This window comes from Delphinus delphis, chromosome 3, assembly GCF_949987515.2.
Source record: "Delphinus delphis chromosome 3, mDelDel1.2, whole genome shotgun sequence".
In the NCBI taxonomy this organism is placed as follows: Eukaryota; Metazoa; Chordata; class Mammalia; order Artiodactyla; family Delphinidae; genus Delphinus; species Delphinus delphis.
This window is the reverse complement of record NC_082685.1, coordinates 4,995,450-5,018,428: the sequence shown is the minus strand read 5'-3', so window position 1 is coordinate 5,018,428 and position 22,979 is coordinate 4,995,450. Positions and strand designations below refer to the sequence as shown.

Sequence of the window (22,979 nt, the reverse complement as noted above, 5' to 3'; positions counted from 1 at the left end):
CTTTTTTCATTAAAAAAACCCTTTATAGTCATTTCATGTCCGTTGGAAATCACAGAAATTAGGCAGAAAAAAAACCCAGGGGGACAAATACGAACAACACAGCGTCTCCCCAACAGTTCTCTGTTCCCTGGGTGCCGGGAAGGAGCCAGGCAGGCCTCGGGGCAGCTGCGAGTGGCGGCGGGGCCCGGCCACGGGCCACCCGGCTCAGCTGTCCTCGTCGTCCAGGGACTCCGAGTCCACCCGCAGCCTCTCTCGCTCCTGCCGCTCCTTCCCGGGCCCGTCCAGGTCGGGGCCCTCCCGCGCGCTGCTGGTGGAGGACAGCACGGGCGGGCAGGGGTGAGCAGGCCCCTCGCCGTCTGTCTCCTTCCTTCCACCTACAGAGACCAACAGCCCTCGCCCCCAACCTCCCCCTGCCTGCCTGCAGCCCCGGCTCCCGTGGCGGGTGTCAGGAGGGAGCCACCCTCCGAGAGCTCAGGCCCAGGCCAGCCGGCCCCGAGCCCCGAGCTCCCTCCGAGGGCCCTGGGGGTCAGTCAGCGTGCGGGAGACTGATGTCCCTCGGGCCTTACCCAACTGGGAGCAGCTCAGACACCGGGCTGCCTTCTCCGGAAGTCGCCCCTGCGGCCCCAGCGACACTTACTCGTTGTGTGATGGCTCTTCAGAGGAGCCGCCCCCTGGCCCCTCCTCTGAGTTCTGTCCTTCCTCCGGCTCCTTGTCCTCCATGCTCTCCCCCTTCTGGGACGTCGCCTCGCCGTTCACAGGGGCCGAGAGATCTGTGGGGAGAGAAGCTCGTGGGACGCTGTGGGGCAACCTGCCTGCAGAGAGCGAGCAGCGTGCGAGCACTCGCCTGTGCACCTGAATTCACCCGCACCCCCGAGCCACCGGACACGCGGGGTCCGCGGCTGCGTGGGGCTCTTTCTCCAGCCGGCCCCTGGCCCGTCCACACGGCCTGGAGATGGGAGGGGCCGGTAAACGAATGGCCGTGGGCAACACCGGGGAAAAGCCTGCCACGGCCGTGTCCAAACAGACGTAAGGAGAGACGCCCCCTCTGTGCTCTCCCCCGGGCAGCCTCGGCTTCGGCTAAGCCCTCTCGGTGCTGGTCTTAAGGGCTGCTCCAAACATCTCTCACCAGGACCGCATGACCCCAGCAGGAAGGAACGCTCTCCTGTCCCCGCAGCCACTGTCCCCACCACAGACGCCCTTGCTCCTCTCAGCCCGCCTGTGGCCCTCCCCTCCCAGACCTCTGCGACCGCCCGTCCCAGAAACGCTCGCGCACCTGGCCACACACACACAGCCTCCCCTGCTACCTGGCTCTGAGGGTCTGGATGGAGCCTATGAGCAGCACAGGGGCGTGTGGCCCAGACACCAGCTGCCTTGGGGACACAGCCAGCCTGCGCAGCGAGTGCCGACAGATGGCGCCACCTGGGCAGTCTGCTCGGCGCCCCTCCCGCCAGCTCCTCACCAGTGCTCGCCTCGTCCTCCGCCCTCTCCGCAGGGGCCTCCTCTCCGGCCAGTATCTCCTCGGCCTTCTCCGGCCCAGTTCTGGTCGCCTTCTGGATGGCCTCGATCTTTGGTCCCAGGACCCGAGACTTGAGCCGGGCGTAGACCTCCGCAGCTTTCTCCATCACCTCCTTGTTGGCCTTGTAGCGGCGGATCTGGCCCACCAAGAGGCCTGGCTCAGGGGGCGCAGCCTCCTCATCCCCCGCCCAAGACCTTCCCCCATCACCGCACCCCGCAGCGCCTCCCGTGCGCACGGCTTCCTCCTCGCTGACCACAGGCAGCCGTGGCCGGAAGCCCAGCGCCCCGAGCAGACCCGTAGCCCCACCACCAGCCCCTTCAACCCCTGGGCTCCCGCCGCACCTTCTTCAACGTGGCCACCACGTCCGTGTTCTTCTGGAGGATCTGTGAGGTCACCTGCAGGGTCCCTAGTTCCTCTAACGCGTTCAGACACCTCTTCACATCCTGCAGGGCAGCGAGGGCAGCGAGGAGGGTCAGCGCCTAGCTGCGGGGGTTCTAGGGGGCCCAAGAGGGCAGAGAAGGACACCCTGGGCTGAGCAACAGGGAGCCCCGGGGACAGTGGTGAAGCACCCAGAACTCGAGGGGTCTTGGGGCCTCGTGTGGCACCACCTGGTGGGAACGCAGAGCACTGCACCCAGGAGGCTAAGCTGGGCCCTTATCTGGTGGGCGCCCACGTGAACAAGGACCCTGCCCTGGCGTGCGGCCTGGCTTTGCCTCAGCGTCCCCAGACGTCTAAGGGAGCTCGAGCGATGAGGGGGCAGGGGAACTGAGACATGACCTCTGCACCCCGAGGAAGGTCTCACCGGATTGTCAACCTTCAGGGCGAACTTGATCTCGCTGTGCAGCTTCTGAAGCTTCTCCTCCACGGAAGGTTCTGTGGCCAAGAGAGAAGGCAGCGCCCAGGCCTGAGCGGGGTCCCTGGTGATGGGAGCCGGCTCCTCCAGGGCCGTCCCTCCTCCCATTCGGCGACCTCAGGCTGCAACCAGGGCTGGGCAGCTGGCCCCTCACCTTTCTTCTTCTCAACCTTCCGGTCTGGTGGGAACCCTTCCGACCGCTTCCGGGTCCGTTCCATCTTCGCGGGCCTGTGGAGAGGCGCGCCCTTAGAAGGCTCCTGACCAATGTCCCCACTGAGGGCCGGGGGCCTGTGGGGGGACCCATGGCCGCCGCAGAAGGAAACCATCAGGAGGCCCGGGAGGCTGGGAGGAGGAGGCTCAAGGCCCGCCTGACCTGGTCTAGGGCAGCACCCGAGGGGACCCAAGACATAACCCTTCCTCTAGGAAGTAAATAATGTGAAAGCCCAGAATTTTTTTTTTTTTTAAACAGGCGGTTAAGGGCGAGTGGCTAGTTACGCAGACCCCAGCACATGAGTTACTCTGATATGATGCCGGGCAACGGCAGCTGGCGTGTCACCGAGCCTTCGAGTCTACATCCTGCTCAGCAGCCTGGCTGCCATATTCCCACGGGGCAGGTTCGTTCACTGATGGCTGGGATTCCACATAAAAGGGGGCAGGGAGATGGGCTCTGTGCTCCCACCTCAGTGGGCCTTGGACTTTAAAAAGCCTGAGAACCACTGGTCTGGGGACAGTCTCGCCCCCTGAGCACTGGCGACACGGGGGCCGGGTCATCCTCTGTGGGGCTCCATCCTGGGCACTGTGGGAGAGGGGCAGCCTCCCTGGCTCCACCCACTGGATCCCAGGAACCGCCCCCACGTGACCACCACAGATGTCCCAGGACACTGCCCGGGGTCCCCTGGGAGCAGGGTCACCCTGGGGGGAGAGGCCTGCTCTGGGGAAGGACCACAGACCTTGGCAGTGACTCCTGCATAACCTGATGGGGCCCCAAGAACCAGACACTTCAACTGGATTCAGTCTCGAAGACTGAATTTAGAAGCTGGGGCCCTCCCTTGAGATGTGGGGACCCCCAGGGGGCTATGGGAGGAGTGGCAGTGCGGGAACGGACCTGGCCCGGGGCTTCTCCTCGGGGCGCCCTCTCTTCTCCTTCTGGCTGGGTCTCCGCGCGGGCTCTGTGCTTTGCAGGTGCAACTTCTTCGCTGATTTCTTCACCTGTAGCAACCAGAGAAAGGGAGGGGCTGGAGCGGCAGGCGGCGTGGGGCTGCCCCAGCCAGACCCCTGAGCTGTTCCCTTAGAGACACAGTGTGACATTCCCTGCTATCACCTTCGCCTGATGGGAGCTGATAGACTGGGCAGGATGGATCCCGTGTCCAGTCCATCCCCGGGCAGCAGCTTCTCAGGGTCTGAAAGGATCACCCAACAGTGGGGCAGCCCCACTGCATTCCTCTTGCCGAGCAACACACCTCCTGTGCCAGGGAACTTGGTCCCCCTTTTGTGACAAAATGGAGAGCAGTGGAGAGAGAATAGGGCATTGTTCGGCTCCCCCACCCCTATCGAGTGGGATCCTGGGCTCGGACCAGAAGGCGATGGGCCCGGGGAGCTCGGATTCCTGGACTCAGGCTGGCCTGTGAGAGCCAGGAGGACAGGGAGCTGACGCCCTGTGGTCACACACGGTGCCAAGGGTCACCACCAACATGCACCAGAGGCCGAACTGCTCCCATGCTTACCCCACAAGCCGTTCCCCGGCAGCAGCCAGAGGGCACCTGTGAGCACCCACCCCTCCTCTGCCCACAGCCCTCCAGGGTCCCACCTAACCTCCCTTGGGGTAACAGCCCAAGTGCTCCACAAGGCCCTGTACGACCTCCCCCTTCCCCTCCCTGCCCTCCCCTCCTCCCTCTCGCTCACTCTGCTCCAGACACACGGGCCTCCTGGCTGTTCCTCCAACACACCAGGCACGGTCCTGCCCCAGGGCCTTTGCACGGGCCGTGCGCTCGGCCAGGAATGCCTCTCCCCAAGATACCTTCTCACTTCATTCAGGTCCTTACTTAAGGTCGGCTGCCCGCCTGATCTCGCCCCCGCAGCTCACACCCCGCCCTGGCTTCCATCTCCTTGGCACCACACACCATCCTCAGGTGGTCCGCTGCCTGTCCCCCTCCCTCAAGTGTCAGCTCCTTAACAGCGGGCTCTCTGTGTCTCCCTGACCGCTTGGCGCCCCGCACACAACGGCTGCTGCACGGACACCGCCAGACGCACCTCTCTGTCCAGCTCGGCCTCGGGCTCCGAGTCGGAGGAGGACTGGGGGCCCCGGCTCCGGCCCTTCCGGCCGCGCTTCTTGACGGGCTCGTCATCGTCCTTGAGCTCGTCGCCGCTGCTGCCGGCGCTGCCCGCACGCGCCGCCTCCCCGCGCTCCCGCCCGCGCCGCCGCTCCTTCTCCTCCTTCTCGCGCTCACGCAGCCGCCGCAGCTCCTCCTCCTGCTCCCTGCGCCGCCGCGCCTCCAGCTCGCGCCGCCGCTCCTCGTCCCGGCGCTTCCACTCGCTGATGCGGTCCACCTCGTCGCTGTCGCTGAGGGTGCGGGCCGGTTAGGGCTCCCGTCCCGGCCTGCCCGCGCCCCCGCCCCGAGGGCCCCGCACCCACCTGTCGCTGCTCGAGGTGGTCGGTGGCCGCTCAGCCTTCGGTTTCCGCCCACGGGGCTTGGGGGGAGGCTTCTCGGCTATGGAAGAGCGGGGGCGGGGTGGCCTCTCCCGCGTCTCTCGGTGGGCGTTCCCCCCCCCACCGCCAGGCCAGGCGCAGGCCCAGGGCAGCACCCCCCAGCCGGCCTACCTGGCTTCCTGCCCCGAGGAGGCTTCTTTACGGACGCGTCCGAGTCGGAGGAGGACGAGCAGGAGGAGGAGGACGCCGACCTCGCCACGGCCGCAGGCTCAGCCTTGGCCCCGTCCGATTCTGCTTTGGAGTCCGAGTCGGAGGCTGACGGCGCCTTCTGGGGGAGGCCCGGGGAGGTGAGAGCAGCCAGGGCGAGGGCAGCCCCAGGCGTGCCTGCAGCGCCCCACCCCGCCCAAACCCACAGCCCTTCGTCTGGCCCAGAACCCTGGACACACACACACACCCCACACTCACACGCTCATGCACACATACTTGTGTACACACAATACACGCAACACACTTGTACACGCTCATACATGCCTGCCTGCGCACAACACACACACACACACACACGCACATACATCACACTTGCACACGGGTGCGCGCACACGTGCATTCTCTCTCTCATGGGGCCCCTCAGAGTGCTTTGCCCCCCTCCGATGCCAGCATCCCGTTTTCCAAACCGGCCTCTAAGGCCCTCTCGGGGGCAGCAGCGGCCTCCTGCTCCGGGGAGGTGCTCCGTGCACACGGCGCTTGGAAACCATGGGCCAAAGCCATGAGTGAAGGTGGAGGCGGATGTCAGCGGGCCCCGGGGTCTCCCTGGGGCCTACGGCCTCCCCTCCTCCAAAACGGACTGACCCCGACCTCAGACGGCGGCTGGTGACCGTGGGGAGATGCTTGAGGAGCTTCCACCGGCCGGTGTGTGGGAACAAAATAAAACACCCGTACCTTTTTCTTCCGTCCTGGAAGGGGACCCCGCCGTGGGGCCCGGACCACGGCTTTCTTCTCGGGGGTGAAGTCCTGGGCAGAGAGAAGGGAGCTGGACGTGCTGCCCACCGGCCGGCCACCCCTCGCCCCCCCCTGCCCCCCCACCCCGTGCATCCCTCCCCCTGGGTGCCTGCCCAGGGTCCAGCCAGCTGCTCACCTGGTCACTGGTCTTCTCTGACTCGGAGGAGCTTTCCGAGTTCTCCTCCTCGGATGGAGACATGCTGGCTTGATCCAGGTCACTGGAGGCCTTTCGAGCTCGTTTTGAGACTGACATCTGGAAGGGGAGCAGCCCGGACACATCAGCAACTGAGAAAGCCCATGTGCTCAGGAAACTTTGTGGGGAGGAGGGCAGGGACCCTTTTGAGAATCTGATAAAAACCAGGAATACTGATCCTAGAAGACATGATGCTCAGTGAAAGAAGCCAGACACAGAAGGACAAATACTTTGTGATCTCACTCACTCACAGGAGATCCCTAGAGAGTCAGATCCACAGAGACAGGAAGTAGATGGTGGGGGCCGGGGGGAGGGGGAGTCAGGGTTTCCTGGGGACAGAGTTTCAGTTTGGGAAGATGAGAAAGTTCTGGAGGTGGATGGTAGGGATGGTTGCCCAACGGTGTGAATGTAAAATGCTACTGAACTGTGCGCTTAAAAATGGTTAAGATGATGAATTTCGTGTTGTGTGTATTTTACTACAATTAAAAAAAATAAAGAATACAAACCAGGGATCCTTTCCCCAGAAAAACACATACACATATGTTTTGTAACTAGATAGAGGTGGTGGTTGCACCACTTCTATTAAATGCCACTGAGTTGTACGTTTCAGAACGGTTAATTTTTTTATGTGAATTTCACCTCAATAAGAAAGATTTTTTAAACACACACACACATACAATTCCGAATTAGGTTTCAGGGGTTCACAGACTCCCAGATGCTCACTCAAAGAAGCCAATTTAAGAAACTGTATAAAGGAAGGACTGAGGAGGCAAAGAGGACTGAGCTTTGGACACAGATCTCGGCCCACTGACGCCTGGTCCTCCCCGTCAGGGTGTGGGTTTAGGTACGATGCACCTCTGCCTCTGTCCCGTTACAGCCCAGACTCGCTGGTTCTCGTCACAAGCACTTACTGAGAGCATCTCACCTCCGGGGCCTGACCAAGGCCAGGGTACGATGGGCTGCACTGTGTTCCCCCAAAATGCATACAATGAAGACCTGACCCCCAGGACCCCAGAATGTGACTATTTGGAGATGGGTCTTTGAAGAGATAATTAAAGTAAAATGAGGTATTAGGGTGGCCCTGACCCAATATGACTGGGGTCCTTATAAGAAGAGGAGATTAGGACACAGAAATGCACAGAGGGAGACCACGTGAAGAGATGGTGGACACACAGAAAAACAGCGACAAAAGAACGTTAACTAGAGAGAGCACAAAGCTGACCCGGCAGAAAGCCATAGCCACACCCCCCAAAATGGGGAAAGGAACACCAGTAGGTGTGTTCCCAGCTAGGGTGCTGGGTTACGAGGGAAGAGGTCGTCTAAATGCCTCCCTAGTGTGGGGGAAAGGTGTTGTAATAATGACAGATTCATTTAATGCAAAGTTGGCCAAAAACTCCCAAAAACCAAAACCTGAATACATACTAACCTACAAGTAGTGGTTAATACCTAAGGGGTAGGATGGGGGGGGCATTTATTTTCAACATATTTCTAACTCCTTCAGTAACTGTAAACAGAAACAACAGGGACTTTTAAACGATGCCAGGGACTTCCCTCGTGGTCCAGTGGCTAAGAATCTGCCTTCTAGCAACCCAAGTGTCCATCGACAGTTGAATGGATAAAGAAGATGTGGCATATATATACAATGGAATAAGCCATGAAAAGAAACAAAACTGAGTTATTTGTAGTGAGGTGCATGGCCCTAGAATCAGTCATACAGAGTGAAGTAAGTCAGAAGGAGAAAAACAAATACCGTACGCTAACATATATATGGAATCTAAAAAAAAAAAAAAAAAAGGTTCTGAAGAACCTAGGGGCAGGACAGGAATAAAGACACAGACGTAGAGAATGGACTTGAGGACACGGGGAGTGGGAAGGGTAAGCTGGGACGAAGTGAGGGAGTAGCATGGACTTATATACACTACCAAATGTAAAACAGCTAGTGGGAAGCAGCCGCATAGCACAGGGAGATCAGCTCGGTGCTTTGTGACCACCTAGAGGGGTGGGATAAGGAGAGTGGGAGGGAGACACAAGAGGGAGGGGATATGGGGATATACGTGTGCATATAGCTGATTCACTTTGCTATACAGCAGAAACTAACAACATTGTAAAGCAATTATACTCCAATAAAGATGTTAAAGGAAAAAAGAAGAAGAAAAAAAAAAGAATCCTCCTTCCAGTGCAGGGGACAGGGGTGCAACCCCTGGTCGGGGAAGTAAGATGCCACACGCTGCGGGGCAACTAAGCCTGCACGCTCTAGAGCCGGCACACGCCACAACTAGAGAGCCCACGTGCTGCAACTACTGAACCCACGTGCCACAACTACAGAGAAGTCTGCACGCCACAACGAAGAGCCCGCGTGCCACAACTAAGACCCGACACAGCCAAATAAATAAATAAATAAATAAATAAAATATTAAAAAATAATCATAACGTTTAAGGACAAGGAAATGCTCATCTATTAGGTGGAAAAACAGCAAGACACATTACGTGCGTGATTGCCAATTCCATACTTTACATACCCACCCCGCCCGTGAGGCACACACAAGATCACAGAGAAACACATCAGGATGTTTCTAGTCCTTGGCGCAGAAACCCCCTCAGATAGTTCAGGCATTTTTCACCAGCTTCTTTATGCTTTTCACATCTTCTAACTTATCTACGATGAGCATGGCTTATTGTTATAAATGGAACCAAAAGCAAATGTTATTTTTAAAAATCATAAAAGCAATGCCTTACTCTATCAAAATAATTTGCTGCTAGGTCCCGGTCCTTTCATTCTGCACCCAAATATTCAGAAGCAGTCAAAAGGCAGAGGAGAGGGGAAAAAAGGCAGGAAAGAGAATCTCTCCAAGAGAACTTAAAACTCACATCCACACAAAAACTTGTACACGAATGTTCACAGCAGCGTTATCTGTGATGGCCCCAAAGTGGAAACAACCTGAACGTCCATAAACAGATGACAGATAAACAAAGTGTGGTCGGGCCATACCCAGGAATATCGCTCAGCCATGAAAAGGAGAGAAGCCCTGACACTCGCTACCACGTGGATGGACCCTGAGGACACGATGCTCAGTGACAGAAGCCAGCACAGAAGGACACACAGTGTGTGATTCCACTGATGGGAAACGTTCAGAACAGACAAGTTCCACAGAGGCAGATTCCTGGGTACTAGGGAATGAGGGTGGGGATGTGGGGGGACTGCCAGTGAGGACGGGGTTTCTTTTTGGGGTGATGGAAAGTTCTAGAACTGACAGAGGGGATGCTGGCACAACTTTGTGAATGTACTAAAAACCGAAAGAAGGAAAGGCCGGAGAAGGAGAAGAGCAGACGGCCAGACGGAACCTGTGGAGGGAGCAGGGAGGGCCACAGCCCCCCACAGGCCGGTTGTGCCCGCCCCACCCCCGCGCCCCTACCTTCAAGGCCACCGCCTTCCGCTTGAGGCCGCTGTTGTCACTGCTCTTGTCCGAGTCCGAGTCACTCTCCATCCTGTCGCTGGCGGCTGCAGCGGTCACGGCTGTGACCGCCATGACCCCCCGGTCCTCGTCATCCTCACTGCCAACTGCTGGATCAGCTTCAGGGGCCTCGCTGTCGGAGGAGCTCACCGGCTGGGGGTGGGGACAGAGACAGCAGGTCACCACCAGGCGTGGCCCACAGGGCAGCAGCCACTGGCCGGGTCTCAAGTGTCAGGGTCTGGCCTGCTCGCTCTCCAAATGCGGGAACTGAGGCTCAGAGAGCTCCAAGGGGGACTTCCCTGGCGGTCCAGTGGTTAAGACACTGTGTTCCCAATGCAGGGGGCGTGGGTTCAATCCCTGGTGGGGGAACTAAGATCCCATACGCCGTGCGGCACGGCCAAACGATATTAAAAAACAAAACAAAACAGAAAGCTCTGAGGACTCATGCGGCAGGGCGAGATGGGCACGTGTGGGCTAGCCACTAGGATTCAAGCACTGCAGGATCTGAGGGCAGACCCTGGGCCAGTGACTTAAGCCCCTGTGCGCCTCATCTCCCATCTGAGCAATGGGGCCGACACCACTTTGGCCTCACAGGGCTGTGGCGAGGGTGAGACAGAAGTGGCATGTACTGAGGACAGTGCCCAGACTGGCAGGAGGTCCATCGAGGTTTGCTTTTTGTAAACATGATTATTATTGCAATTACTAATGAGGAGGAAAATGACCTAGGACAGGACCTCTGGGCGCGAACTTCCAGGCACTTGTTTCTGTTTTAGCCACAGTGCCTGCTCAGGCGCTAACAGCCACAAACATAGCAGACGCGTAGATCGCACTTCTGTGCTAGCCGCGTGCCGGGCTCGTCTGCACACTGAGTTGCCATCTGTGAGCAGCAGCCAGGTGCCAGGCACTGTGCTAGGGAGGTGGGAGCGCCCAGACGTGGCCCTGCCCCTGGGGAGCTTACAATCTAGTGGGAGACCGACCACGGCCACGTGAGCAGACCAGAGTGAGGGGGTGTGGAGGAAAAGGAACCCTCCTACACTGTGGTGGGGGTGGGAATGTAAAGTGGTTGCAGCCACCATGGAAAACAATATGGCGGTTCCTCAAAAAACTAAGAATAGAGCTACCACATGATCCAGCAATCCCACTCCTGGGCATATGTCCAGAGAAAACTATAATTCGAAAAGATCCACGCACCTCTATGTTCACAGCAGCACTAGTTACCATAACCAAGACACGGAAACAACCTAAATGTCCATCAACAGATGAATGGATAAAGAAGATGTGGTACGTATACACATTGGACTATTACTCAGCCGTAAAACAGAATGAAATAATGCCATCTGCAGCAACATGGATGGACCTAGAGATTATCATACTAAGCAAAGTAAGTCAGAAAGAGAAAGGCAAATACCATACAATATCACTTATATGTGGGATCTAAAATATGACACAGGGAATTCCCTGCTGGTCCAGTGGTTAAGACTCCATGCTTCCACTGCAGGGGGCATGGGTTCAATCCCTGGTTGGGGAACTAAGATCTGGCATGCCGTGTGGCACAGCCAAAAATTTAAAAAAAAAAAAAAAGGGTAAAAAGTGCCACACGAAGTAGGTGAAGCCCCAAACCTGAAACACTGAGAGAGAACCATCAGACTTTCAGGTGGATTTCCCTCACGCCTCTCCTCCGGGGCGTCACTTTTCTCTGGGGCACCCCTGGTGAGTGGAGAAGGGAAAGGACGTCCCCGGTTCTTCACGGGGGAAACAGCAGCTTGGAGTGTGAATGACTAAATGGAGGGTCCAGGACCCTGCTGATCGTCTGCGGGAGGAACGGAGTCAGCCTCGTGGCAGTGAGAGCTAGCAGACACGAGGGATCATCTCTCTCCGTGTAACATGTGGGGAGCTGTCATTCTCACTCTGCAGACGAGGCAAAAGGCGGCGTGATGGAGCCAGATCACACGGCGACTAAGCGACAGAGCTGGGGTGCAAGCCAGCTCTGCTGGGCCCTGAAGCCTGGCCCACTGGACACAGCTACTTCTTGTTACAAACCCCAGCTTGCTTCTGCTAAGCGCTCAACCAACTGTGGCCGGATGTGCGCCTCGACAGCCGGGGAGGCGACTGGGACGAGTGGGCATGTTCCATAAGTGGGGAAACAAGGTCTCCGGGAAGGTAAGTGACTTGCCCCGCACTGTGCTTTGGGGATAAAGCCAGGAACTCTGCATCTCCTGGGCTCGGCCCATGAGACCTAACTACCTGCCAGCAAAAGTTTTGGGAAATCCGATCCCCATGGAGACGTCTGGAGGACGGGAACACTGGTGGCTCGGAGAGGAACCAGGAAATAAAGGCCAAGAGCCAGCTGACCTGCAACCATCCCGAGACCCACTGGTTGAGTGAGATGAGTGATGAGTGTTGGTCTCTTTCACTGTCTCTCTCTCTTTTTTTTTTTGGCCTCACGGTGCAGCATGCGGGATCTTAGTTCCCCGACCAGGGATTGAACCCGTGTCCCCTGCATTGGGAGTGCAGAGTCTTAACCCCTGGAGCCCCAGGGAAGCCCCCTCTCACTGTCTTAATGGGTCGGGAGGGTGACAGAGGTGGAAAGGGAAGGTCAGGCCCAGTCTGGCCCCCTCGGTCCCCAACACCTTGCACCCCTGTGCCGGGTGCCTGATGTGCACTGGCTCACCGTGTTCCCCCAACAGCCCCATGAGAGCTTGTCGTACCCTGAGCCTGTTTTAGATGAGGAAACTGAGGCTCCGAGAGGTGACGTCAATCAAACCCCAAAGAACACGGTGAACAGGAGGAAGAGCCAGGCCTCGAACCCAGGTCCACGCATCCACACAGCAGGGCTCTTACCCCAGGATCCATGTGTAGAGGTCCTTCTCCGTGCCCACCTGCCCCTCCAGGACCCCACCTGGCTTGTACCGACCAGAAAAGAACTTCAGCCTGGGAGACGGGAGGCCTGGATTTTAGTTCCAGCTCAGCTCGAACCAGCTACTGGGACAGGTCCCTTTACCTCCTCTATCAGGTCATGAGGATGTATCAACTGGGATCCTTCTAGGTCAATCCTTCTCAACAAGGGATGATTCTCTCCCCGAGGGGGCATTTAGCAATGTCTAGAGACATTCAAATTTTCAAGATGCGGGGGGGGTCTTGGCATCGAGTGGGTGGGGCCAGGGATGCTGCTCAACAGCCCACAGGGCCTAGGACGCCCCACGGAGAGGGAGAGAAGTTGAAAAACCCTGGTCCAGGTCTCTGAGGCCTCACGTTCTAGCTGGGTCCTTCCCGGCAATCAAGCGAACACTCCAGGCCTCAGCGTGCTCAGCTGTAAGACGGAAAAGATTCCACCTACCCAGCCCATCTTGGGATTACTGGATATAGCTGGAACCGCACTGAGATACCGTTTTTCCACCTCCTGGCTTGGCAGGCCCTGCCGTACGCTCCTGGTGGGAGCACAGTGAGCTAAGGCTGTCAAAAAGAATGAAACTGTTCTCTGCACAGACGAGGGAGACCAACTGGGGGAATAAAGCCAAGTGGAGCATTACATGCTTCAAAAAAGCAAGCTATGTTGGGTTTTATGTGAACAAAGAATCTTGGAAGGACACACAAGGAACTGGTAGCTAGGGCTACCTTGAGAGGAAACTTAAACAGAACGGCCGCAAGGCAGGGCTGATCCCTCACCGTACGCCCTTTTCAGTCTTGTACCAGGAGTCTGTACTCCCACTCGAAACGTAAAACTAAAGTAAAACCTTATAGGATGAAAAGACAGACTGCCTGGGCACCCTCCAAGCGGTGCTTCCAAAAGCCTGCTGTGGACTGGCTCCATCAGAAGCGTCTAGATAACTCGGGGGATGAACCACCTCAAGGTGCCCAGGCCTCAGCCCTAAACTACCACACCTAAACCTCTCGGGGTGGGGCCCAGGGATCTGCATTTTTAAGCCAGTGTTCTTTTGGAGGCACAGATGGGTCAGAGAACCAAACAGCAGTAATATGCTCTCACACCTATACCTACTTCTCAACCTGGGGAGTCTGTATGGGGCGGGTTTAATGTCAAGGTTACACCTTTTTTTTTTTTTTTTTTTTTTGCAGTACGCGGGCCTCTCCCATTGCGGAGCACAGGCTCGTGACACGCAGGCTCAGCAGCCATGGCTCACGGGCCCAGCCGCTCCGCGGCATGTGGGATCTTCCCGGACCGGGGCACGAACGCATGTCCCCTGCATCGGCAGGCATCAGCAGGCGGACTCTCAACCACTGCGCCACCAGGGAAGCCCCAAGGTTACACCATTTTTGAGTTTCATTTCCTTGAGGGCAGGCATCTACGTGGTACTTCACAGGCTGAGGGTGAGTAATAAACATTAAATGGTGTGATGATTCACCTGGAGGCAATAAGCTTAGGACGAGACTAACCAGCACTTGAGCTGGGGCCAGAATACGGTCTCATGAAACTCAGCTACCTTCAGCAACTTCCGATCCGTTTACCCAAGTGGGGAATGTGCAAAGCCTGGAGAGACGGTGGGGACCAAAGCAGGGGGAACGTCCATCTCCCAGACCCACCACGGGAGGTAAAAGACACGGGAGGTAAAAGACCACACACATGAAACGTGGGCCTGGACCCCTGAGAAGAGGCTGCCAAACCCTCAGCACTGGAGAGAGCTCTCGAACGGACCCCAGGTTCTAGATCGTGAGCTCCCAGAAGGCAAGAGGCGTGTCTGCATCACCTAGGATTCCTGGTCCCTAGTGCAGCACATGGCATGCGTGCGGCCGGGGTCTACACAGGAGTGTTTGCCTGGTCGATGGGTAGATGGAAGGCACAGGAGAGGCACACCCAGACCATCTTGAGACCCCGAGTTCTCAAGCAGGACCAGATGCTACAAAACTACTCGGTCCTTCTCTCACACAAACCAGACCCTCTCCGACTCCTGCTTCCCTGCCCACAGACCACATGGCAAGTCCGTTTCTTCCCTAACAGCAGAGCTCCGAGCCCTGCAGTCAATTCGCCAGGTCTCCCGGCCCACCTGGAGCCCACCCCTGCTGAGGCCAGGCTACTCCACCTCCCCGCGACTCCCCTTGTCTGCACCTCGCCCCAAAACACCCAGAGCAAGGCACCCCTCTGCCATCCTTCCTCAGCTTTCCACGGCTTTTTTACGAATTTAACTTCAACTTCTCTAAATTCCCTCTTTTCCCTCATTGTTTCCAGACACTGATTTGCCACTGAGAATGTCATCTCTGTGACTCTTAGCACTCTTTCCCACCTGAGCAAGAGCTCTCACGTTCTACTACCTACAGCCTTTTTCTGAGTTTGAAATCTGGCAGTAATGGGGGAAGGAAAGGGTGTTACTGAAAGGAAAAAAATTTTTCTCCTTAGAAAACAAAAGGTTTCTTAGGAGCTCTAACGATGCCGTTTCACATTCAGGCTAATCCTAGAGCAGTGGGTCTCACCAGGGGGGATCCTGCACCCCTCCACCCGACACTCGGCAATGTCTGCAGACGTGTTTGGTTGTCACAACTGGGTAAAGAAGGAGCTCCTGGCATCGAGTGGGTGGGACCAGGGATGCTGCTCTAACCCCGACAGTGCCCAGGACTGCCCTCACGGAGAATGATGAGGCCCCAAACAACAGCGGCGCCCAGCGGGAGGAGCCCTGTCCCAGAGGCCTCTCCTTTCTCTGTGGGACAAGCTAAGACCACCTCTGGTCCCCAGCATGCTCGAGTGCCTGCTTGACCTGGGCTCCGCAGACCCCCGCCAGCCTCCCACCCCCGGCACCGACTCACCAGAGGAGCACTGTAGCTGGCATGGGGGTTGTTCTGGATCTCCCACAGGCCCTCATTGAAGCCTTTCCTCTTGTTGGGTTTCCCGTACTTATCTTTACATTTGTCGTAGGGAAACAGGTCCTTGGGTCCCAGGAAGGCTCTGGAGAAAAGAACCACGGGCCGAGCCCAGGTGAGCCAGGCCACCCCGGGAGGCAACAGCTGGGAAAAATCCACCCCCAGCGGGGGACACTTACGTTTCGTGGGTACCAAAGAAGAAGATGGGGTACTTGTTGGGCGGGGGCTTCACAGCACCGTCGGCGATGTCATCGATCTGCAGTGAGAGGCCAGTCAGGGGGTGGCTGGGGGGTGGGGGACAGCTTCACCCACTGACCCAGGAAGTGACCAGGAAAACAGCCAAGTTATTTGGGGGAAAGCACGCTGAGAGGAGGGGAGCCTTCAACAGAGGAAGACGCATCACCTTCCAATTAGGCATCTGCCTTCTTCTGTGCAACGTGCCCCCCCCAATTGCATACCTGTCCGCTCCCCCCAGGGTGCTCTCTCTCCCCCCAAGGTAGTTATTTCACCTGGGCAAAGCCAAATACGGTCCTCTGAGCAGCCAGGGGCTGGGGCCAAGCCCAGCTTCTGTGAACTCCCAGGACCCTCCCACAGGACCCCCTCCCGCAAAGAGGCAATCGGTGATCAGTCTACCAGAGGCTGCAGCTGGCAGCTCCAAGGATGCAGAGGGTGGGGGGTGGGCTGCAGGAGACAGGCCCCGAGCATCCAGGAAGTCCCACCCTCTCCCTATAGGCCCATGGGCTCCAGCAGCTGTCAGTCATCTCCCCACAGGAGGCTAGCAGCCCCTTCCCTTCCAATCAGGTGCTTGGAAGCATTCTGGGCTTAAGAGAGCCAGCTGGAGGGGGGCGCGGAGGAGAGGGAGAAACTGGTACTCTGGGAGGAAGGGAAGTGCCCGTAAAGTTTTATCACTCTGGTGCTTCCAAGAAAGTAAGCCCGAGCAAATCAGGTTAGGGTGGGTTCTCTGGTCCCCATTAATTCCTTCCCGTCCTCTTCAAAGCCTGGGAGCTGCTGGAACCTTCCCTGCCCCCCCTCACCCAGCTTCCTTCCTCAGTTCTCTGGGCTACTTTTCAAAGTCCTTGGGCCCTGGGCCCCAAACACCCATCCCAAGCATCCCGCTCCTGCACAGACGCATCCCCAAACTCCATCACCCTGAGGACCAGCCTGCCATGCCTTCCAGGCCCGCTTCTGCTCTGACCTCACCCAGGCCCCGCCTCTGAGCCTGAGGCACAGACATCTCAGCGGCAGCACCTGTTAAGGACCACGCTCAGGGCTGCCTAGTTAGCAGTCCCTGAGCCCACTCCTGGCATCCTGTGGCGGCCTCTCTGCAACCAAACGCCCAGCTCTGTGTGATGCCCTCCTGCTTACTTCCACCCAGAGGGAGGGAGGGTCTGGCAGGGAACGAGGATGAAATCTCCAGGCACCCCACAATACTGCCCAGGCAACTCCTGAGCTCCTTGTGTTCCAGCCGAGCCTTCAGCTTCATGCTTCTACTGCCTCCCCCTCCAAATTCCTTCAGTCCTAACATGCATATTCCACCAACCTCAGTCCTGGGGCGACTTAGACCTGGGGATGGCAACAACCTCCTGGTCCCTCCTCCACACTGGCCTGCCCCACAGACAGTGCCTGAAACTCCACTCTGCAGTTCTGAGACTCACGCTCAATACTCCCTTCAGAACTGGACCCCTCGAATCATCTGGGTCCTCTGGATCCCAGCTTCCTCCAGAGGGGATCCCTAAAGTCCCCTGGGCCCAGCCCCCTCCCTCAGGGGCTCTCTCTTTCCAGCTTGAGTCCCCGTGGCTGGCCTCTGATTCAAGCATGCCTCCACCCACCCCAAGCCCTCCCTCCACCCTGTGCCCCCACCAGCTTCCTCCACCAGAGTCTGGCGGGGGAGTCCTGGGGGACGGGCGGCACCAGTCCCCAGGGTCCCCCCAAACAAGTCTTATTCCAATCTCCGGTCTCTGATGCCCCATATTTTCAGATCCAGTCCCCTCAGCTCCAGCGACCTTGTGAACACAGCACCCAGCCCTATTTCCAGCCCTGGTCCTGCTGAGCACCTCTCAACCTTGACCCTCAACCATTCTCCCTTACTGGAGCCCTTATCCCTAGGCCCCCTTCATACGTGGCTGAGGACCCCCAGCCCCTCAGAACTTGGCTTCTTGTTGCCCCCCATAAAGAGGTCCTTCAGCCTGAAGAACCTCCTTCCCATTCGTTTGAACCCTCTTCTCAAATACCAGATTCCTCAGCTCCCCTCACACCCACCAAACTCCTTCCGATTTGAACCCTGGCTCCTCAGGCCCCAGGTCCCTCAACCCCATACCTCTCGGCTCTGGGACCCCCAGAGCGGATCCCCCAGGCTCGGGGCCCCCCGCATCTCCAGCGCGCGGGTTGCTCAGGCCCGGGACCTCTCCTGGCCCAGGTTCCCGCACAATCCCCGCGCGAGGGTTCCTCAGGCCGGGGACCGCCAGACCCCCAGGCACGCGAGTCCCCCAGGCCCGGAGTCCCCCAGACCCCGGGAGCGCGGGTCCCTCAGGCCCGGGGCCCCTACTGCCCCACCCCACCCCCAACCCCCCGTCGCCTGGCCCATCTCCCTCGCGGCCTCACCCGGGCCGGCCAGTGCGGGTAGCCCTTCATCTTGGCGAACACCAAGTCCCCGGGCTTGAAGGCGTGCGGCATGCTGGCGGCGGGAGACCCAGGCCGCGGGAAGCGGCAGCGGCACGGGCAGCAGCGGCGGCGGCGGCGGCGGCGGCGGCAGCAGCGGCGGCAAGGGGAGGCGAAGCCGGGGGCGGGAACAGGGCGCCGAGGGGGCGGGGGCGACGGCCTAGGTAGCGGGTCGGAGCGTGTTTATTGGTCTGCCCCTCGCAGGAAGTCCCGCCTTCAGGCCGTCACGGGAGGGCGACGCCGTCGCTCAAGACCACGTGCGGGGATAGAGGAGCAGGGGGACCAATGAGAAGAGGGATTGGAGCAGAGCAAGTTAACGGGATTGGATAACGGGTAGAGCCAAGGGGGCGTGACCCAGAAGCCTAATGGGAGGGAACGGAGGTTAAGGGAGGTGAAAGAGGAAAGGTAGGAGGAGAGAAACAGGCGCTCTGGGAGAGAAGAGGCAGGCAGCCAGGCTCCTTCGGGGCCGGGCTTAGGGTAGAGGGGCGGGCCATAGAACGCCACAGGAGGAGGGGCCTTAAGTAGGAAACATGCTATTGGATTACCACAGGAAAGAAGGCCCAATCACTGTAGGGGGCGCGTCATTGATAGCCTCCCGCTCCTGTGAGGAGGGGCATAATATAGAGCTGAAGGGCATTGGGTACCACGAGAGGAGCGGCTCAAGGTAGAGAACCGGCATTAGCTACCACAGGAGGAAAGGCTTAAGCGGCTGTCCGCCATTGGATATCGCAAGAGACAAGGTTCAACTCAAAATAGGGACGCGCCGTTGCCTGCTCGAGGGGGCGGGGCTTAGGGGTAGGGACTGGTCATGTGGGGGTCTGAGGATAAACAGCCAAAAAATTCACAAAACACTTATTTCTTCACTCACGACAAGTTTATTGAGCACCATATGCCAGAGCCACAAAATACCCAATATACATACTAATTCAGTCGAGAAAAATGTATTGAGCACTGCCTGGCCAAGTTATGTAACCTCTGCCTCAGTCTCCCAACCTGTAAAACGGGACTCATAATGGTACAGATCTTATAGGGGAGTAAGGATTAAATGACATCACCGCCCCTAAGGCGCTGGAAACTGTGCCTGGCAGCAGGAAATACTGGAAGTACTTAGGTGCTGTTACTCCGGCTCCTGAAGTATCCAACGTCTAGCAGGGCAAAGAAATGTTAATTTCTTTGTAATTAAGACCCAGGGAAGGAACTCTGAGTAAAATAGGATGCTTAAGAAAGAGCTGAATTGGGCTTCCCTGGTGGCGCAGTGGTTAAGAATCCGCCTGCCAATACAGGGGGCACGGGTTCGAGCCGTGGTCCTCGAAGATCCCACATGCAGCGGAGCAAATAAGCCTGGGCTCCACAACTACTGACCCAGCATGCCACAACTACTGAAGCCCGTGTGCCTAGAGCCCATGCTCCGCAACAAGAGAAGGCACTGCAGTGAGAAGCCCATGCAGCGCAACGTAGAGTAGCAACAAAGACCCAACGCAGCCAGAAATAATAAATAAATTAAATAAATAAATTTATTTAAAAAAGAAGAAGAAAGAGCTGAATAAAACAACAAGGTCCTACTTTATAGCACGGGGAAGTATATTCAACATCCTGTGATGAACCATAACGGAAAAGAACATAAAAAATAATGTATGTATATGTATAACTGAATCACTTTGTTGTACAGCAGAAATTAACACAACATTGTCAATCAACTATACTTCAGTTTTTTAAAAAAAGGAAAAAGAAAAAAAAAAAAAGCTGAGTAATGCCAGAGACTTCGTCTATCATGGGGGAACAGAAGTATTTTCTGGAGGAGATAGTAGTTTAACCAGAGAGTTCAAAGATGACTAGAAATAGGTCCAGGTAGGGAGGTGGGCCCTGGGAGGGCATTTAGGGCAGAGCGGATAGCAAAAGGGTCCGTTAAGGACCTATCATATGCCTTGTGAATATCAGTAACACGCTTGGGTTTTATTTTAACTTCTTGGGGAAAAAAAACCTGGAGGGATTGGATCACAGGGTACAGCGATAATACTTTAATCTCAAGAAACATCCTTATGCATGTGAAATACATCTCAAAAAGGCAGGGTTTTTTTTACAAAGTTAAACAAAGACTTACCATATGAACCAGTAATTCCAACTCTATGTATCTACCCAAGAGAAATGAAAACAAACATCCACACCAAAACTTATACAACTAATAGTCATAACAGCATTATTCACAAAAACCAAAAAGGAGAAATAACCCAAATGGCCATCTATGGATAAATGGATAAACCAAATGTGGTATATCCTGATGATGAATTTTACTGCTGACTCTTCAGCAAGTGAAAGAAACGAAGGATCGATACACACTACAACAGGGATTAACTTCCAAAACATTATACTCGGTGAAAAAAGCCAGACATAAGATCACATACTCTATGATTCCAACATCATATGACATTTGATAGAATGTCCCAAAAAGGTAAAATTTTCAAGACAGAAAGTAGATCAGTATTTGCTTTGAGCTGAAGGTAGGAATCTAGAGTGACTTCAAAGGAGTATGAGGTTTCTTTAGGTGATGGAAAATCACCCTATGTTCTAAAACTAGATTGTGGTGATGGTCCTAGAGCTCTGTAAATATATAGTAAAATTCATTGAATTGTACACTTAAAAAAGGTGAATTTTAGGGTATGTAAATGATATATCTATAAAGCTGTTTTTAAAAAGATTCCTGGGGCTTCCCTGATGGCTCAGTGGTTAAGAATCCGCCTGCCAATGAAGGGGACATGGGTTCGAGCCCTAATCCAGGAAGATCGCACATGCCGCGGAGCAACTAAGCCCGTGAGCCACAATTACTGAGCCTGTGCTCTAGAGCCCGCGTGCCACAACTACTGAAGCCTGCGCGCCTAGAGCCTGTTCTCCGCAACAAGAGAAGCCATCACAATGAGAAGCCCGCGCACCGCAACGACAAGTATCCCTCACTTGCGGCAACTAGAGGAAGCCCGCACGCAGAAACAAAGACCCAATGCATCCAAAAATAAAATAAATACAATAAATAAATTTATTTTAAAAAATAAATAAAATAAAAATAAAAAAGATTCCTTAGGCTGCTGTGTGAAGAAAGGCTGTAGGTAACATTGCCAGATAAAATTCAGGATTACCAGTTAAATCTGAATTGTAGATATGTAACAAATACTTTTTTAGGGTACGTATGTTCCATGCAATATTTGTGACATACCTATACTAAAAAAGTATTTATTACACATTCAACAACATGGATGAACCCTGAGGCCATTATGCTCAGTGAAATAGACTAGTCACAAAAGGACAAATACTGTATGAGTCCACTTATAGGAGGTCCCCAGAGGAGTTAAATTCATAGAGACAGGAAGTAGAATGGTGGGACCAGGGGCTGGGGGAGGGGATGGAGAGTCAGTGTTTCATGGGGACAGAGTTTCAGTTTGGGAAGATGAGAAAGTTCTGGAGACGGATGGTGGGGATGGTTGCACAACAGTGTGAATGTACTTAATGCTACTGAGCTGTGCACTTAAAAATAGTTTAAATGGTTAATGTGTTATATATGTTTTATCACAATAAAAATAAATAATAATGCATATATCATGAAATAACAATATCTGATACATAGTTCTTTTCCAAATGGTTAAGTTTGTAATTTTTTTTTTTTTTTTTTTTTGGCTGAGCCACTGAGCATGCGGGATCTTAGTTTCCTGACCAGGGATTGAACCCGGGCCCCAGCAGTGAAAGCACCAAGTCCTAGCCACTGGACTACCATGGAATTCCCTGTAAATTTAAATTATATATATAAAACAATAAAGTATTTGTATCTGAAATACAGATCTAACTGGGCATTCCGTATTTTTATTTGCTAAATCTGGCACCCTCACATGAGGTAGAAGTTGCACAATAAATGAGGAACTTGGTGCAGAGGGGTCTGGCCTAGGCCAGGGTACAGATGGGGATACTGAGGCCCAGAGAGGGGCATGCCTTGCCTGAGGTCATACATCCAGTCCTTCCGAGGGCAAGAATGCCACTTCTCTGGGTTCCCACCTGCAGGGCCCTCCTGATTCAGTGCAAACTTCTCCCCCAGACCTTGAGCCAGTGCAGAAAACCAGAGACTGAGCTATGTCGAGCAGCTGAAAAAAGATCAGGCTCTGATGGAAGCCAGAGGGCAGAGTTCCCAAAGAGGGTTAAGAGGGCTCCCCCAAAGTCGCAGCCTGAGCTGGGAGAGGAGCCATGCCTTCCCGCCAAATCAGAGGCCACTGAAGCCAACGGCTGGGCCATTAGTCATCACCTGGGGAGGTGACTTTGCTTCCTGTTCCCTGAGAGATGGTGCCTGGCACCTGGCTGGAGGAGACAAGGTGGGGAAGGTGCTGCCCTGCTCCAAGAACTGCATGGAACGTCTCCTTCTAATCAGCACGTGACCTGAGCACCTACTGTGTGCTGCAGGCTTGATCTCCAGTTTACAGCCTGGGCCATCAGCTTTCAATCCTATCATTTTTGAAAAAAATATTTACTTATTTATTTAGGCTGTGCTGCGTCTTAGTTGTGGTATGCGGGATCTACTTCCCCGACCAGGGATCGAACCTGGGCCCCCTGCATTGGGAGTGCAGAGTCTTAACCACTGGACCACCAGGGAAGTCCCTCAATCCTCTGATTAACAAATATTTACTGCCCACTTACCCAAGTAGAATAATAACTAAGATTTATTGAGCAGCTACTATGTTCCAAGTCACATATAGTAAACATTTAACATGGTTAATTTCATTCCCACGTCAGTTGTTATTTTTCACCCCTGCTTTCCAGATAAGGAAACTGAGGCAGAGGGATAGCACCAGGGGATTGGAATCTGGGAGTGTTGGACATTT

General features: G+C 55.5%; 1 protein-coding gene and 1 non-coding gene across 5 annotated transcripts; both read right to left on the bottom strand.

Annotated features, from left to right (window-relative positions):
• Positions 1-7: 7 nt before the first annotated feature.
• HDGFL2 (HDGF like 2) lies at positions 8-18,224 on the bottom strand. Of its 4 annotated transcripts, none has more exons than XM_060007486.1 (16): positions 18,070-18,224; positions 15,648-15,724; positions 15,415-15,553; positions 9,622-9,813; positions 6,152-6,268; positions 5,956-6,027; positions 5,188-5,344; positions 5,002-5,077; positions 4,620-4,929; positions 3,475-3,578; positions 2,524-2,597; positions 2,319-2,389; positions 1,858-1,959; positions 1,460-1,652; positions 638-770; positions 8-307 (listed from the first exon to the last, which is right to left on the bottom strand). In XM_060007486.1, exons 1-16 carry the CDS (start codon positions 18,139-18,141, stop codon positions 205-207), a joined length of 1,992 nt encoding a protein of 663 aa, XP_059863469.1. In that variant the 5' UTR covers positions 18,142-18,224; the 3' UTR covers positions 8-204. The 4 variants fall into 4 exon arrangements, with proteins under 4 accessions (XP_059863469.1, XP_059863470.1, XP_059863471.1 ...); XM_060007487.1 differs by having other exon boundaries at positions 8-304; XM_060007488.1 differs by having other exon boundaries at positions 5,188-5,341.
• A 4,453-nt stretch (positions 18,225-22,677) lies between these two features.
• On the bottom strand, positions 22,678-22,750 carry TRNAG-CCC (transfer RNA glycine (anticodon CCC)). The gene has a single exon. It is a non-coding gene; the product is annotated as a tRNA-Gly (tRNA).
• Positions 22,751-22,979: the final 229 nt, after the last annotated feature.